The 16,093-nt window shown below is 31.2% G+C and overlaps 2 protein-coding genes and 1 pseudogene across 2 annotated transcripts; all 3 read left to right on the top strand.

The window, feature by feature from the left end:
- Positions 1-898: 898 nt before the first annotated feature.
- On the top strand, positions 899-6,810 carry LOC114121461 (uncharacterized). Its single transcript, XM_050203912.1, has 4 exons — positions 899-1,249; positions 1,367-2,633; positions 3,148-4,227; positions 6,767-6,810. Exons 1-4 carry the CDS (start codon positions 899-901, stop codon positions 6,808-6,810), a joined length of 2,742 nt encoding a protein of 913 aa, XP_050059869.1.
- Positions 6,811-6,854: 44 nt separating this feature from the next.
- Positions 6,855-8,870, top strand: LOC126551141 (uncharacterized). The gene has a single exon (XM_050203911.1). It carries the CDS (start codon positions 6,855-6,857, stop codon positions 8,868-8,870), a length of 2,016 nt encoding a protein of 671 aa, XP_050059868.1.
- Positions 8,871-9,910: 1,040 nt separating this feature from the next.
- LOC126550605 (uncharacterized) lies at positions 9,911-11,237 on the top strand (annotated as a pseudogene).
- Positions 11,238-16,093: the final 4,856 nt, after the last annotated feature.

Here is a 16,093-nt window from a genome sequence, read left to right as displayed (position 1 = left end):
TCTCAAAAACCATATTAACGAGTTACAAAATGTATTATATCACAGACGTATAGACATTGCGCTCATTACCGAAAAGCATTGCACTAAATATTCCAATTTCCACATACCCGGGTACATCTTACTGAAAGTTAATCATCCAGACAACACAGCACATGGCGGTGTAGCGATCTTCGTCAAATCCACTATTCATTTCCAACCACTCCCCAACTACTGTCGTGACCACATACAGTCTTGTATGATATTGATTAAATTGAATAGTATTCCAATTACCATAGGAGCTTTCTACTCTCCTCCCCGACATAATATAACTAATATCATCTTAACCGACTTTTTTAACATAGTTAAGAATAATTTTATTATAGGAGGGGACTTCAATGCCAAGCATCAAGCTTGGGGCTGTCGCGTAAACAACCCTCGTGGCGTTGTTCTGCATAATTTTATCAACATAAATAATCTTAATATACTTTCTCCACCAAAACCCACTTACTGGCCTTCATCCCTTAGAAAAAAACCAGATATTCTGGACATTTTTGTTGCAAAAATACCCAGCAGTTTATACTGTTCTGTTAACCTTTAATTGCGTATTCAGGGGTGTTCTTAACACCCCACTGCTGTAATATTTAAAATAAATTATATTTTATGTTGGTCACACTGTTGAGGTCCTCGGTATCTTTCTATAATATAGTATACTATACTTTACTATCATTAAATCATAATTTTTAAAGATAAACAAGTTATGATAACATTATTATCAGCTTAGGGTGTTCTCAATACCCCACATACGTATTTAATTTCAAAAATTATTACGATTAATTTTTTTTTTAGTTATTTTTATTTCGTTTATAATAGTACTTAGAAGTATTTTAACAGTGATATAAATTATAAGAAATTTACTAGTATGACATCTGAAAAGGAACTAGAGAAAATAAGGCAGCTTTTGCAAGAGGTAAGTGATGACGATTGTAATATTTTTGATGACTCATCGAACAGTGAATCAGATATTTGCGAACCTGTGTATAGAAATAGTGATACCGAACCTTCTGATATTTCGGATACCGAAAAGTCGACTTCGTCTGATGATGAGGACGACGAACAATTTATGATAGGCAAGGACAAAAAAACTAAGTGGAGAAAATCTGTCATTACTAAAAATGTCCGAACAAGAGTTCAAAATATTGTTATCCAATTGCCAGGTCCTAAATTCATTGCCAAACAAATGAAATCTCCATTAGACTGTTTTAATTTGCTAGTAAATGATGTAATTTTAAATTTAATAACTGATTGCACTAATATTTATATAAGGAAGGTACAATATAAATATAAAAATAAAAGTTTATGTCGACTAACTGACGTTGTCGAAATCCAGGCAGTTATTGGTTTACTAATCATAGCTGGTTCATTTCGTGCCAGCAAGGAAAATTTAGTTGACCTTTGGGCTGTTGATGGTACTGGGATAGATATTTTTCATGCTACCATGTCAATGGACAGATTTTTATTTCTAATGCGTTGCTTGCGATTCGATGATATAAACGATCGTGCTCAACGTAAAGAGCTCGATAAATTAGCACCAGTTAGAGAACTGTTTACAATATTTGTTCAAAATTGTCAAAATGCTTACACAATTTCAGAATATTCAACAATTGATGAGCAACTAGTTGCTTTCAGAGGTAAATGTCCTTTTAGACAATATATACCAAGCAAGCCAGCAAAATATGGCATAAAAATTCAAACTTTATGCGATGCTCGAACTTGGTATGTATTGTCAATGGAAATATATGCGGGAAAACAGCCTGCAGGACCCTATGAGCTGTCGAATGCTGCCAAAGATGTTGTTCATAGACTAACAGAACCAATTGAAAATACAGGTAGAAATATAACACTTGACAACTGGTTCACAAGTATACCTCTTGCAGAAGAGCTTTTACAAAAAAAACTAACTTTAGTCGGTACTTTACGAAAAAATAAACCTCAACTTCCCCGTGAATTGATTGACATAAAAAAAAGAATTCTATATAGTACTATATTTGCGTATAATAACCAAATAACTGCACTATCGTACGTCCCGAAAAAAGGCAAGAACGTAGTTTTGATTTCAACAATGCATTCAAATTCAAATGATATTGATTCTACAACCGGTGATGCGAAAAAACCTGAAATCATTTCGTTTTATAATAACACTAAGGGAGGTGTTGATACAGTAGACAAGATGTGTGGAACTTATACTGTAGGAAGAAGATGTAAACGATGGCCATTAGTAATTTTTTTTAGAATATTAGATATCGCAGGAATAAACTCGCAAGTCATTTTCGTATCAAACAATCCAGAAACAAAAACTGTTCGAAGACTTTTTCTAAGAGGGTTGGGACTAGATTTGCTAAAGCTACAAGTTTCAAAAAGAGTTACAACCAAAACCGTCCCTAGAAGTTTACGTTTAGAAGCAGCAAAATATGCTAATCTCCCGGTGGAAAAATTGAAACAATCTTCATCACAAAACCGCTCATCTGGAAGGTGTATAGTATGTCCGAGAAACAAAGATAAAAAAACTAAATGTTCGTGCTATAAGTGTAATAATTTTATGTGCCAAAACCACATGAAATTGATTTGTGAATCATGTTTGGAAGAAGAAAAATCTGGTAACGATTCTAGTGATACTGTTTGATTTTTATTATATTTTTATTTTATTTTGTTGAAAAAACGTAATGTTATGATTTTATTTTATTTTGAAAAGTATTATTATTTATTTTATTTTGTTGAAAAGGATATGTATTATTTTATTTTGTTTTGTTATAAAAAGGATCATTTTATTATTTAATCTAAAACAGTTATAATTTGTATTTAATTTGGTATAATAAATTATCAGAGCTATTAATTTAGCAGTTCAATTTTATTATTAGTTTATATAAATTTAAATATTTTAAACTTGTAAAAACCATGATACACAAGTAAATATATTACATAAAAGACAAGTTATTTTTGAATGGTTTGTTTACTAACTGTTATTTAACTGATCAAATAATTGTTGATATGTTTCTGTGACCCTAAAATAATTTAAATTACGTCTTATTATATCGAACAATGAAAACACCCCACATACTAAGTTACGTACATTTGTATTACATACCTAACTAAAGGTTAATAATATATTAGATCTAAACTCGGATCATTCCTCAGTATTACTCAATATTTCTGCAACCCCACTAACTCGTACTGAAACACCTAGATTATTTTCTCCTCAAACTAACCGTTTACAATTTCAAAATATATTAAACGAACAAGTTAATCTTAAAGTCAAACTAAAATCTAATCTTGATATTGACGAAGCAGTAAATAATTTAACAACTCTCATACAGTCAGCTGCTTGGGCAGCTACTAAACTAGACAATCCACCTAACACTTATTCTAATTTCCAACTCGTTCCCGAACAAATTCGGAGCCTTATTGTAGAAAAACGTAGAGCTAGAGCTAGATACCAATCATCCCGGCTCCCATCCCACAAATCAGCATACAATAAATTAGCTAATTCACTGAAAAAGGTCCTAACTAAACATAAAACAAATGAATTCGAACAAAAATTACAATCACTATCTAGTACAAATGGTAGTCTCTGGAAAGAAACCAAGCGAATGCTTAAATACAAAACTCCATCGTGCCCACTAAAAAATGCAGACAATACTTTAGCTATCACAGATAACGAAAAAGCCGCTGTATTTCAATCTCATCTATATGAAACATTCCAACCACATAATGATATCCTTATTCCACAACACTTAGAAAATGTTGAAAGGTATCTAAACTCTCCACAACCACCCGCTTGCCCGGTAAAATACTTCACACCCAATGAAGTAAAAAACATGATAATTAAGTGTTCTCGTAAGAAATCTCCTGGCTTCGATTTGATCACAGCGGAAGTCGCTAAATGGCTGCCAAAAAAGGTTATTGTGCTCCTAACCTATATTTACAATGCAATCATAAGACTCTCATATTTTCCACTAAGCTGGAAATATTCACAAATAGTTATGTTTGCCAAGCCGGAAAAACCTCCAGATACCCCGAACTCGTACAGACCTATCAGTCTCTTACCATACCTTTCAAAAATCTGTGAAAGGCTAATTCTTAAACGATTGTCTCCTCATATACTCGAAAACAATATACTCCCTACTGCACAATTTGGCTTTAGAGCTAAACATAACACGATTCACCAAGTCCATAGAGTGGTTGATGCTATAAGTACATCCCTCGAAAAAAAATGCTATTGCACAGCTGTCTTCTTAGACATATCCCAGGCCTTCGACCGAGTATGGCACGAGGGTCTACTGTTCAAACTTCGAAAATTTTTATCCCCACCGCTCTTTCTTTTAATCAAATCCTATCTCACAGATCGCCACTTCCAAATACGTTACGGCTCATCAACTTCAAATATAACCCCGATTTTCGCCGGTGTACCTCAAGGAGCAATCCTCTCCCCCTTGCTCTTTAACATATATGCCTCTGACCAGCCAACAACTCCAAACACCACTGTTGCCGACTACGCAGACGACAAAGTAATTCTTTCAATTCATAACGATCCAATCATAGCCTCTTCTAATTTACAGTCTCATTTAAATTTACAATCCAAATGGTATGAAAAATGGCGTGTAAAAGTAAATCACAGCAAGTCGGTTCATACAACTTTTACCCTCAGACACGGTCAATGTCCAAATGTTACAATAAATAACATACCAATCCCACCACTCAATGCTGTTAAATATTTAGGATTAATCCTTGACCAAAAATTAACTTGGAACAAACATATAAGAGCCAAAAGATTAATCCTTAATGCTCGATCTAGATTGCTAAAAACAATTTTATCAAAAAATAAATTTACTAGCCTAAAAACAAAACTACTTGTATACAAAACTCTCCTTAAGCCAATATGGACATACGGATTACAACTCTGGGGATCGGCCAAAAAATCAAATTTAAACAAAATTCAAGTCTTTCAGAATATTACCCTTAGAAAAATCGCTAACGCCCCCTTCTACGTCTCTAATGAAACTCTCCACCAAGATTTAGGTATCCTACCTGTTGTAACTGAAGTGAAACTATTTTACAAACGGTTTTTCGACAGACTTGAAAATCACCCTAACCCTCTAATAAAAGAGCTACATACATTCTCACTACCAGGAAATCCACAACGTAGACTTAAAAGGAAATGGTGTCGTGACCATTTAAATTAATTATCCCGCAATTACCCTAAATATAACGCCAAGTAAGTAAGTGTCACTAATGGGTGGCTTCTTCCTCAAGCAATCCATGTTTTTTTTATACTCTTATCTTATACGCTTATTGTGCAAAATGTATAGATTGTGTATGTGCATATGTAAAATAAAAAAAAAAAAAAAAAAAAAAATGATAATATCGTTTGCAAACGAAAACGAACACAAATCAACAATAAATAATAATGATAGTACGACCTGATAGCACGTACTATGTAGCTGTGAATGTCGTGGCGGAACAGCTAGACCACTTACGCAATACTACTGTAGTAAACCGACGTTTTTAGTATAAAAACGTAATTCTTAAGTCCAGTGGCCTATAATTATATCACGCCACCGAGTCGGACCACTAATGCCGTTTCCTGATTGGATTAAACACATCACGCCATTTCATAGACGTAGATCATCCTATTATCCATCACGGCATGTTCCATATAAATATGAGTCCTCATCATACATTTAATCAGAGTTAGTTAAGAGTCAGTTAGACTTAGTCAGTGTTGTCACTTGCTCTCCGGTAGTTAAGTACTTGTGCTTACGCAAACGAAAGCCTTTTCATTTATTGTTTTAACAAGTTAATAAACGTATCAATTATCTTATTAATTTATTGTTAACTTATATACCTCATCTCTCCAACCTACGACGGAACGTGCATTCGTCGTAAAAGAAGCGTGCAGTAACTATCACTGGTTACTACACTACGTACCTACATTGTAGTGATAGTTTGTCGCCGATGATAATAATAATGGCCAATAGTACACGCACTACAATAATATTTGCGCACTTGGCGGACGAGCGATGATCGTATATTATAGTAAACTTTCGCACTGCGACGAGGGACGGGCGATAATGGTATATAATAATTTTCGCACTGCAACGAGGAACGGGCGATGTTTATCGACGTATGTACGGAGAGGTTTGCACAGACGCACAGTAATATTATGATGTTGCAAACAAAGCGGCAACGGACGACACGTACAGGTCGTCGCGGCTACGTCTCCGGTACTGGGGAAGTGGGGAAGCGTATGCGGAGTCACCGCCGCCGTGACCAGTGTTGCCAATTTAGCTGTTTTATAGCTAAAACTAGCAATTCTTTAAGGAAGCTTTGCTAGAATATAGCAATAGATAACACAACAAATACAAAAACGAATGATAAAGGGCTCATGGCTTATCCATTCTTTATAATCTATGGTTTATAATATAAGGTTCTATGCATAATATGAATATATGATAATATACCAACATTTCCCGCATACATTTAAATAATATTATAACTATTATTTATTGTAAATAATCATAGGTCCCAAACGTTTTATTATGTTTGTTTTTTTGTATTAGTTGAATTACAGATTAATATAAAAATACTTTTAATGGTAATATAGTACCAATATGTATTATTAGTATTGGAATTGCCAGTAATGTTTATATTTCAAAGGACAAATAGAATCTTATTCCCGTGTACATTTTATTTATCTGTAGAATGTACTTTAACATTGTGTTATTCACAATAGATAAAATCGTAGTGATTCCTCGTATTCGTAATATTGAAGTGTAAAGTGTATTATTATTCAATAATATTCAAGTGCTAAGTGTAAAAGTATGGGTAAGCCACAATACTTACAAAAGTTTCGTAAAGAATGGCTTCAAGACAAAGACTTAAAAAATTGGTTACTTGAAATTGATACAAATTCCTCTAAAGCCAGATGTAAGTATTGCAAAACTGAAATTAATGCCAAGCGGTTTGATTTGTTGATGCATGCTAAATCAAAAAAACATTTAAATGCTGTTGGAGTGGTGTCGACGTCTAAGTCAATTTCAACATATGTTAAAGATTCAGTAGCCTCAAATGCAGCTGCAGGGAGTTTAAGTTTATTTATTGCTGCTCATTGTTCGATATTATCTGTGGATCACTTAGGAGTACTTTGTGCAAAACAGTTTAAAACTAGTGAAGCAGCCTTAAATTTATCATTGCACAGAACAAAATGTACTGCTATAATAAATTCGGTTTTAGCCTCACATTTTGTGTCAAATCTGAAGCAAAGTATTGGTGATAGTTACTATAGTATTTTAATTGATGAATCAACAGACATAAGTGTGAACAAATTTTTAGGTATAACTATTATGTTTTTACACAGAGAAATTGGTGAAGTTGTATCAACTTACTTAAGTTTAGTTGAAATAGAAGCTTGTGATGCACAAACAATAACAAATACTATTAAACAAACACTTATAAATAAAGGGCTGCCATTAAACAAATTAGTAGGCATTGGAACTGATAATGCATCAGTGATGATTGGAGTGAATAATGGGGTATATAAGAAGCTAAAAGTTGATGTTCCTTCACTTATATTAGTACCATGTGTTTGTCACTCTCTTCAGTTAGCTGTGTCAGCAGCTGCAGCTGAATCATTTCCCAGACATATTGATTTTTTAATAAAGGAAACTTTTAATTGGTTTGCTCATTCGTCATTAAGACAAAATGAGTATAAAACTTTGTATAAAACAATAAACGATGGTCATGATCCTCTCAAGATTGTAAAGTCTTGTGGTACTAGATGGTTGTCAGTAGAATCCGCTATAAGTAGAATTTTGGATCAATGGCTGGAATTGAAAACATTATTTAATATAGTTGGATTTAAAGAACGTTGCTACACCGCTGAAGTTCTGTATAATATATATAATGATGAAACAAATTTGGCTTACTTACATTTTTTAAAACCTATTTTATATGAGGTACAGTTGGTAAACAAATCGTTTGAATCAAATTCAGCAGATTTAACAAAATTATTATCAGATTTGACCAATTTAGTAAAGTCAGTTGGAAAAAAATTAGTAAGTCCAACATGTAGAGAAAGTTTATTGTCATGTAAAAACATTGAAAGTTTTGTATGTTCTAAACCATACTTGGGATATATGTTTGAAAATAAAATTAAAGATACGAAAATGGATTCAAATGCAGAAATGCAATTAAGAAATCGATGTCAAAAGTTTTTAATATTACTTTTTAAACAGCTTCAACAAAGACTTCCCCATAACATTCAGATTCTTGAAAATATTTCAGTTCTTTCAATAAAAAACACTCTAAGTCTAATAAAAGAACCAATCATACCATTAACTAACCTAATGCAATTAGAAAATGATCAAATAAGTAAAATTGAAGTTCAGTGGAACAATATTTTAAATGTAAAATGGATTGAACATACAAACACTCAAAAGTTTTGGAGCGAAGTTTCAAATTATCGTGATGCATCTGGATCAAATCCATTCTCAGAACTAAGTGAATTTGCTACAAGATTGCTCGTGTTGCCTTGGTCTAATGCCGAAGTGGAGCGACTTTTTAGTCAAATGAACTTAGTAAAGACAAAGATCCGTAACAAGATAGGTACAAGGCTATTAGATTCACTTCTTACAATAAGAGCCGGATTACGGAGACACAAAAAATGTTGTTCGGATTATGAGTTACCTTATGCCGTATTAAAACAGATTGGTAAACAGGAAATGTACCAAAAACAAAATATACCAACATCTTTTAATTCAATACAATCTAGTTTTTCAACTATTCACATCTCTGAAAACAACGAAGAAGTTATAATTGATGACCCTAGTTGGTTTTAATTTAAGTTACTGTAATTTATAAGCATATTTGAAACACATAACATTTATTTTGAATATAGTATTTACTAGTACCTAATAATTTTGTTTTTATTTTATATAAATTACTGATAAGGGATTAAGTTACAACTGATAATTGATAACCAGCAAGCTGAGCAGTAATAATTAGTAAACATGAAAAATGAAAATGTGGTTATTATCACAGAATAGAATATATTTTATATCTAGCTATTACTAGCTATTTTGAAGTTAACCTACAGCTATTTCAGAGTTATAACTTCTGGCAACACTGGCCGTGACCGGTCGGCCGACAGATAAGCTTATCGGGCCTTAGGTGGTGGACACTGCATGCAGGTGCAAACGGTGATTGTGGCGTCAACAAACAATAAATTTTGAATTATGATAAATAATAATACTCTAGAAGTAATAAAAATTTGTTTTTGCATATTTTGGTAAATAAAATGCTTATTTTACAATTTGTTATTGCATATAAATCCTAGCCCTAGGTTAGGTTAGCTAACTTATTAGCTATATATAATAACTACAAAAAAACAAATGTCAGTTAATTTAGCTGACCATATTGGGAATCAAATAATTGCAATGTTTTCATCTGAAGTAAAAGTAAATTATATTTCAGTATAAATTATTTTATATATATATATATATATATATATGACACTATACTTAAGTACTCCATTTCAAAAATAGTGCATACTATTTACTATTTTAATACAAAATTATTGTAGTAAATAATAACTTTAAAAATAATAATTATAAAATTTAATAATAACTAAAAATCCTAAAGGTAAAATTTATGCAAAATTTTATAATTCTATGAGAGCTTTAAAAACTAGTGACCTAATACCTTTAATTGTTCATCATGTTAAAGTTCCTGTAAAATCAATAAATCGCAAGCATTTTGGTAAGGATTTTTAAATGTTATTAAATGAAATTTATATTATTTGTATATATTATTTATTGTTTATAATTATAATTAAATTCCAGAACCAGAGACCGGAATTGAGTACATATTAGATAAAATTATGCAGGACCAAAATTGTTCATTTCCTGATTTTGAGTTTAACTGGAAAGCTACGACAATATATAGGTTAAATGAAATTCAAAAAGCATTCACAACTACTGATATATTAAACAAATGGATTGGATATACACTACCTCTTGGATACAGACTGGTAAATGAATATTTAAATTTCATCTATAAGTTCTAACTCATAAGTAATTAGTTATTGTGTATTATGTTTATTTAGATTGATATTGATTTTCATACATTGTACCCCAACTGTCCTAACTTAGTATCAATTTTTGAAGACAAATCAGAACAATTAATTGATTTACTAAATGAAAAAATAAAAGATAATTCAAGTCGTACACTATTTAAGAGTTTGAAGAATTCATCAAACATATTATGTCAAAGTAAGAATTTTTTTATATACCTACCTAGACTTTTAATATGCCTTACTTATGAAATGAGAAATTTTCTGTTACCAATCTTGCATTAAGTATATCTAATTCTCAACTATAATACAGATTTCGAAAAAGCCTTTGATAAAATAATTTATACATTACTTATAAACAAGTTGGAAACTATTGGTATATTGAATTCTATCATACCATTACAGACCAATTGTTTGAAATCTTAAAAAAATAAGATGTTTCTATGCTTTATAATTTCATTAAAATAATCTTTTATAGGGATTTTATAAAAATTCAAAATTTAAAATGTTATTTTTAATTTGTTGTACCATATAGTAGTAATTTTTAAATATTGTACTATACTGTTATTGTAAATATTATTTTTGTAAATGGTGTGGATTTCTGTAACAACGATTACTATTATACTTTATTTATATTCTATGTATTTATATTTTTGATCATAGATGGAAAAATAGTGTTATTTTATTCATTACATTCAATATTTGTTCCAACGTCCAAAAAAGTGACTAAAGACTATTAAAGGGAAAAAAAGTTTAGTGAAATATTCAATCAAAGACTCACAGAACAGCTTTATGGTCTTCAAAAATATTCAGTCTGTGAAATAGAAGAATATATTACATGCCGCAGCAAAGAAAAGAACCCTATTTAGTCATATATATTAATAGTTGGTACACCAATTGATCCAAAAGAAGAAATACTTGTTTTTTTTTTTATTCTACAAAATATAAAGTGTTTTCAATTTTACATGCAATTGACGTTTGTTTTAAGATATTCCAGTTATTTAATTTGGAATATCCATCACAATCAATAGCAGTTTGGATATTTATTCAAAAATACTTTTTTTCTCTTACTACAAAATTTGATAAACCTTGTCACCTATTAGGTCAAATATTATCCGATTTAACTAATAATTAAGAAATATATAAATTTTTTTTTTTAAAATTAAAAATAAAAACCTATAGGTAATAGGTACCTACATTTATTTGTTTTTTACTTTTATTAATTCATATTAATTTCATATAAAATAGGTAAAAAAAAATTTTTTATATATTATTATTATTAATTAATTATTATATTTCAATAATTTTAATATTTATTATAAGTAATACCTACTGATTAAGTATATTATAATTTGTTCAATATAATATGTATGGTTTCAATTTTTATTTGTATTTATTTTACCTATAACCAATAATAAAATATAAATTATGTAATAATAGGTATAATACATTTTTATTGTTATGGTAATAATATTTAATTATTAAGATAACATTGAAAATATTGTAATTTACAATATCATAATTATTGATATTACAATATGTAAATAAAAATCAACAATATGATGTATTGTTGGTAAAACATTAAAATTGATTCAATTAACAATATTTGATTATTGATTTGACAATTTTACTACTAGCGAATACAACAATAATATTTTCAAATTGATAAAACAATAATGTTGTTCTACATCAATAAGAGCATTGTCAAATCAACAATGTTCATTGATTGAATCAACATTATGCCAAGATTCAACAATACAATTGTCAAATTGATACCATATTCTTGTCGGCTCTATAACAACAAGATTATTTTCAACCCAACATAGTTTTTTATCAATATGACTGGTTTTTTTTTTCAGTGATAGTAATTTGTGTTAAATTGTTGATAAATGTAAAACTTTTACTTAAACTTGAACAATAATAAACATTATAATATGTAAGCTATAAGGAATTTCACTATATTTTATTTATTCATAACCTAAATTCTAAAATGTGTAAACAATTGATTCTTGGCTATGAGAATAAATAAAGTCTAAAATGTATAGTGGTCTGTGACGTATCGAAAGTTCTCCAAGTAGTTCACAGTGTCAAAAAAATAAACCACTGATTTAAATATGTTTCAAAATAGTATAAACATAGTAATTTGTATTTTATACTCCGTTCATTCATTTTACTAATTTTAATCTCAAAATATTATTCAATAAGATATTATATTTGTGTGACACCCCAGACAGCAATTCGAAAACATCAATATTATAATAACTTTAGAACTTGATTAAATAATGAATATATTTTTTGTAACATTATTACAACATTATAATATACTGAAAAACGTAATGTTAAAATTCAAATATTTTAGTAATGTGCTCTTTAGGTTTTTTTTGTAATATTGAATTTTAAATCCTATAATAATATGATTTTATTAATTTAATATAATGTTATTTTTAGAATATTATCTGTATGTTTTGTATTTATTATATTTATAATATTTTAATTATAATTATAAAAAAACATTACAAGAACAATAAATACAGAATCTAAAATAGTATTTAATTTTAAATGTTCTCTATTCATTTCAAATTAATTAATTTTAAAATGTAACTTTTTAAATTTAAAACAATATTATATTCGTAACGTTCTATTGTTATATATTTTCTTGCAGTATTGCCAGTATAATTATTCATATTAAGTTATAATCATATGTTAGTGATACTTAGGTATTAGGTATAAATGACTAGGTATATTATGAGGGCGTGGGAGAACTGGCGTATTCAGAGCGGCGTGAATTTTTTTAATAGTGGCCCAAAAACAAGTCACTTAGAAAATAATATATGTAGTAGGATATAAATAGCGGTTCTGCTGCCCCCACGCACCTCCCCCCTCCTTGTCTCGTCCCTGTCTCGTTCTTCTACTACGTCATGTCTCGTCCTCCCCCCACCCCACCCTCGTCTCGTCCTTCAACTACGTCATGTCTCGTCCTTCCCCCCACCACCCCGCCCTCGTCTCGTCCTTCTACTACGTCATGTCTCGTCCTCCCCCCACCCCACCCTCGTCTCGTCCTTAAACTACGTCATGTCTCGTCCTCCCCCCCCCCACCACCCCGCCCTCGTCTCGTCCTTCCCCCCTCCCACCACCCCGCCCTCGTCTCGTCCTTCTACTACGTCACCGTATGTCTCCACGCACATTTCCACCCTCACCTCCACCTGTTGTCATATATATATAATTGTACATAGCATATTATTGTACATGTCATATTATTGTACACATATATTTATTTTGGTATTTATACATTTTATTGTGTTCACTTAAAATATTTGCAAAAAATATATAATATTCTGGGATAGAATCGAACCGGTATATGTACAAACTTAACCAAACATATTTTACCCACTTCGACTCTATCCCATTGAGAGATATTAACAAAACTGATATATTTAAAGAAATATAATATGGGTCATATAAAAACTATAGTTGCTCATTTGCAAAGATCTATATAATAACATCACACCTACTAGCGGGTGGCGCCACTATACATTTTCGAAAATCAAATATATTTAAAGAAATATAATATGGGTCTCGATGATCATTTTTTAAAACTAATATCAAGATCGCATTTTAAGAAAAAGACGGGTATTTTTTCAAAGTAAAAACGTACACCCCCTATCAGTGGGGTTGTTAGGCACATTTTACGAAAAGCAAACATAGTTTTCGATTATTCAGTCTTATATTTTACAGCGTATAAGGCAGTACAAGATTTCTTCAGCTAACGAAAAATTCATCAAGTCCAAGCTGTTAAACGTAAGTATTTGGTTTTACAATAATAATTAAAATATTTTATAAGTATACATAATCTAATTCTTAGATGACGAACAACTACAATGAATTCGACATTCAGGAAATAATCGATAAATCACCTATATTCCCGTCATCAATGTTAGAGAGTACGACTATTCCATATAGTCCCATAGTATTATAGTAAGTTATTAATTTTAAAAAGAAATAAATATTATTTTTTTGAAATTAAATTAATTGTTATTATTTAGACTCCACCGGAAGCTTTTTCACCTGACATGTCCCCATCATCAATGTCGCCAAGCATGTTACACATGCTTCCGTTAAAGACTCCTCGCGAGTTTCACAATTTGATTATCGGGGTTATTAAACAATGCGAGACCAAGTCTTCTTCCTGGGGTGACGATGAGGACGAAAATCACGAGCTGAATATGGTTATGGAGCGGTATGAAAATACCATCACCGCCGCATCCGATGACTGGGGGGGGGGGGGGGGGGTAACGAAGAAGAAAATGTGGAATTAAATAACCTTATGGATATGTATGAGATTTAGGAATTGTCTAGTGTATTATTTTTGTAAGAATTACAGTGTAATATAAACATTTTTTTCATTTATATAATTGACTTATTATTTTAACTTAGTATTTAAATATTTCAAACATTCTGGTTAAAATAGTAGATGAAAACGGTTCTCTACGAATATAAACCTTGCCATTTATTGTGACAATGGGTAATGTATTATGCGATCGCCATATAATGCAGGTGTTTTTAGGTCGTCCCATAAGACGATGGTCATTGTCAAGGACACGGACCCTGTTCGCCACGCCTATTGCGGGTGAGTATGGACCCACCCTATAACATATTGGCTGAGATAAACAAATAATATTTTAGTAAAAACACGGATTTACCCCCTCCCCCACCAAAAAAAAAAAAAACACTGAGATTTCTATTTCTGGGCACTTGCTCTGTTGTCCACCATTGCAGGATCATTGTGCCACAGTTCTTTGTACGAACACCTCGCCTTTGGTACACTTCTGCTCTTCGTTATTACATTTTATAAGTGTTTTATTTTTTAACGTTATATTTTTCATCATGTATAAATGCCAGCAGTGTGCCTCGGTTTTTAAGTTAAAAAAAAGTTTAGATAGACATGAAAAATTACATACTGGTATACTATACCGATGCACAGTATGTGCAAAAACATTCAAAGACGAATTCAACTTGAGGAGACATTTGAAAAAAGTTCACGGTATTTATACAATTTTTTTTTTATTTTCTATACTTTCAATATTAGTTTATCTGTAATATTTTTCTAAGCTATCCTTCACGCACCCGCTACATTGAGTCCTCTACGAGAGAGTGTTATTAAGTATGCACCTCGTATTAACCGACCTGCTGTTCCAACCGACAGTTCAAACATAATGTCAGATGATGACATTTGTATGGCTGCCATGGACAACTTTGAACAAGAACAGGAGGATCGAGAATACTGTATTGAAATTGCACCGCAAATTTTTGTTCCTGATATTCAGGCTGGTTGTTCAAACATAATGTCTGATGACGACATTTGTATGGCAGCCATGGAAAATTTTGAAAAAGAAGTGCAGAACGTTAATAAAGGTTAGTGTTATTTATTACGATCGAATTAATTAGATTTTTTTTAAAAAAGACTACGATTTTATTTGTCCACCTTGGATTAACAATTTTTTTTTTTTTTAAATTTAAGATTCTTATACTACCGGTGTTAATGGTAAACGCGTTTCCACCGCCAACACCTCATCCGCTGTTAGGTCGAAAAAAAAGCGTATACATTTTGTACAATCCTCCGGTTTTGTAGAAATCTCAGCCTCTAAAGCCCGAAAAATTGTGTGGTACTATGCTAAAAATACGGGGGGTATCCAAAATTATACTGACTTTCTCCGCTCTCTCGAATCCGAATTAAAAACACGAGTACAGGAGCACCCTATTAAGTTCAATTAAAAGTTTCAAGCTTTAAAAGCTTGAGGCCAGCTATAGTATTCCATCAGTGCCTAATTCAATGGAGAATAGGGCATTTAAAACATCTGCGGTCGAGATTTTTGTAGATAGCGATATTTCGACAATAATACAGGGGGCGTTTGATAAATTGTTAAGTGAAAACGAAACATACGCAAGTAGAGGGAGCGGGTTTACATTAAAAAGCATAGACGGGTTAATGTT

Source organism: Aphis gossypii, chromosome 3 (genome assembly GCF_020184175.1).
Source record: "Aphis gossypii isolate Hap1 chromosome 3, ASM2018417v2, whole genome shotgun sequence".
Classification (NCBI taxonomy): Eukaryota; Metazoa; Arthropoda; class Insecta; order Hemiptera; family Aphididae; genus Aphis; species Aphis gossypii.
This window is presented reverse-complemented; position numbering and strand designations above follow the sequence as displayed.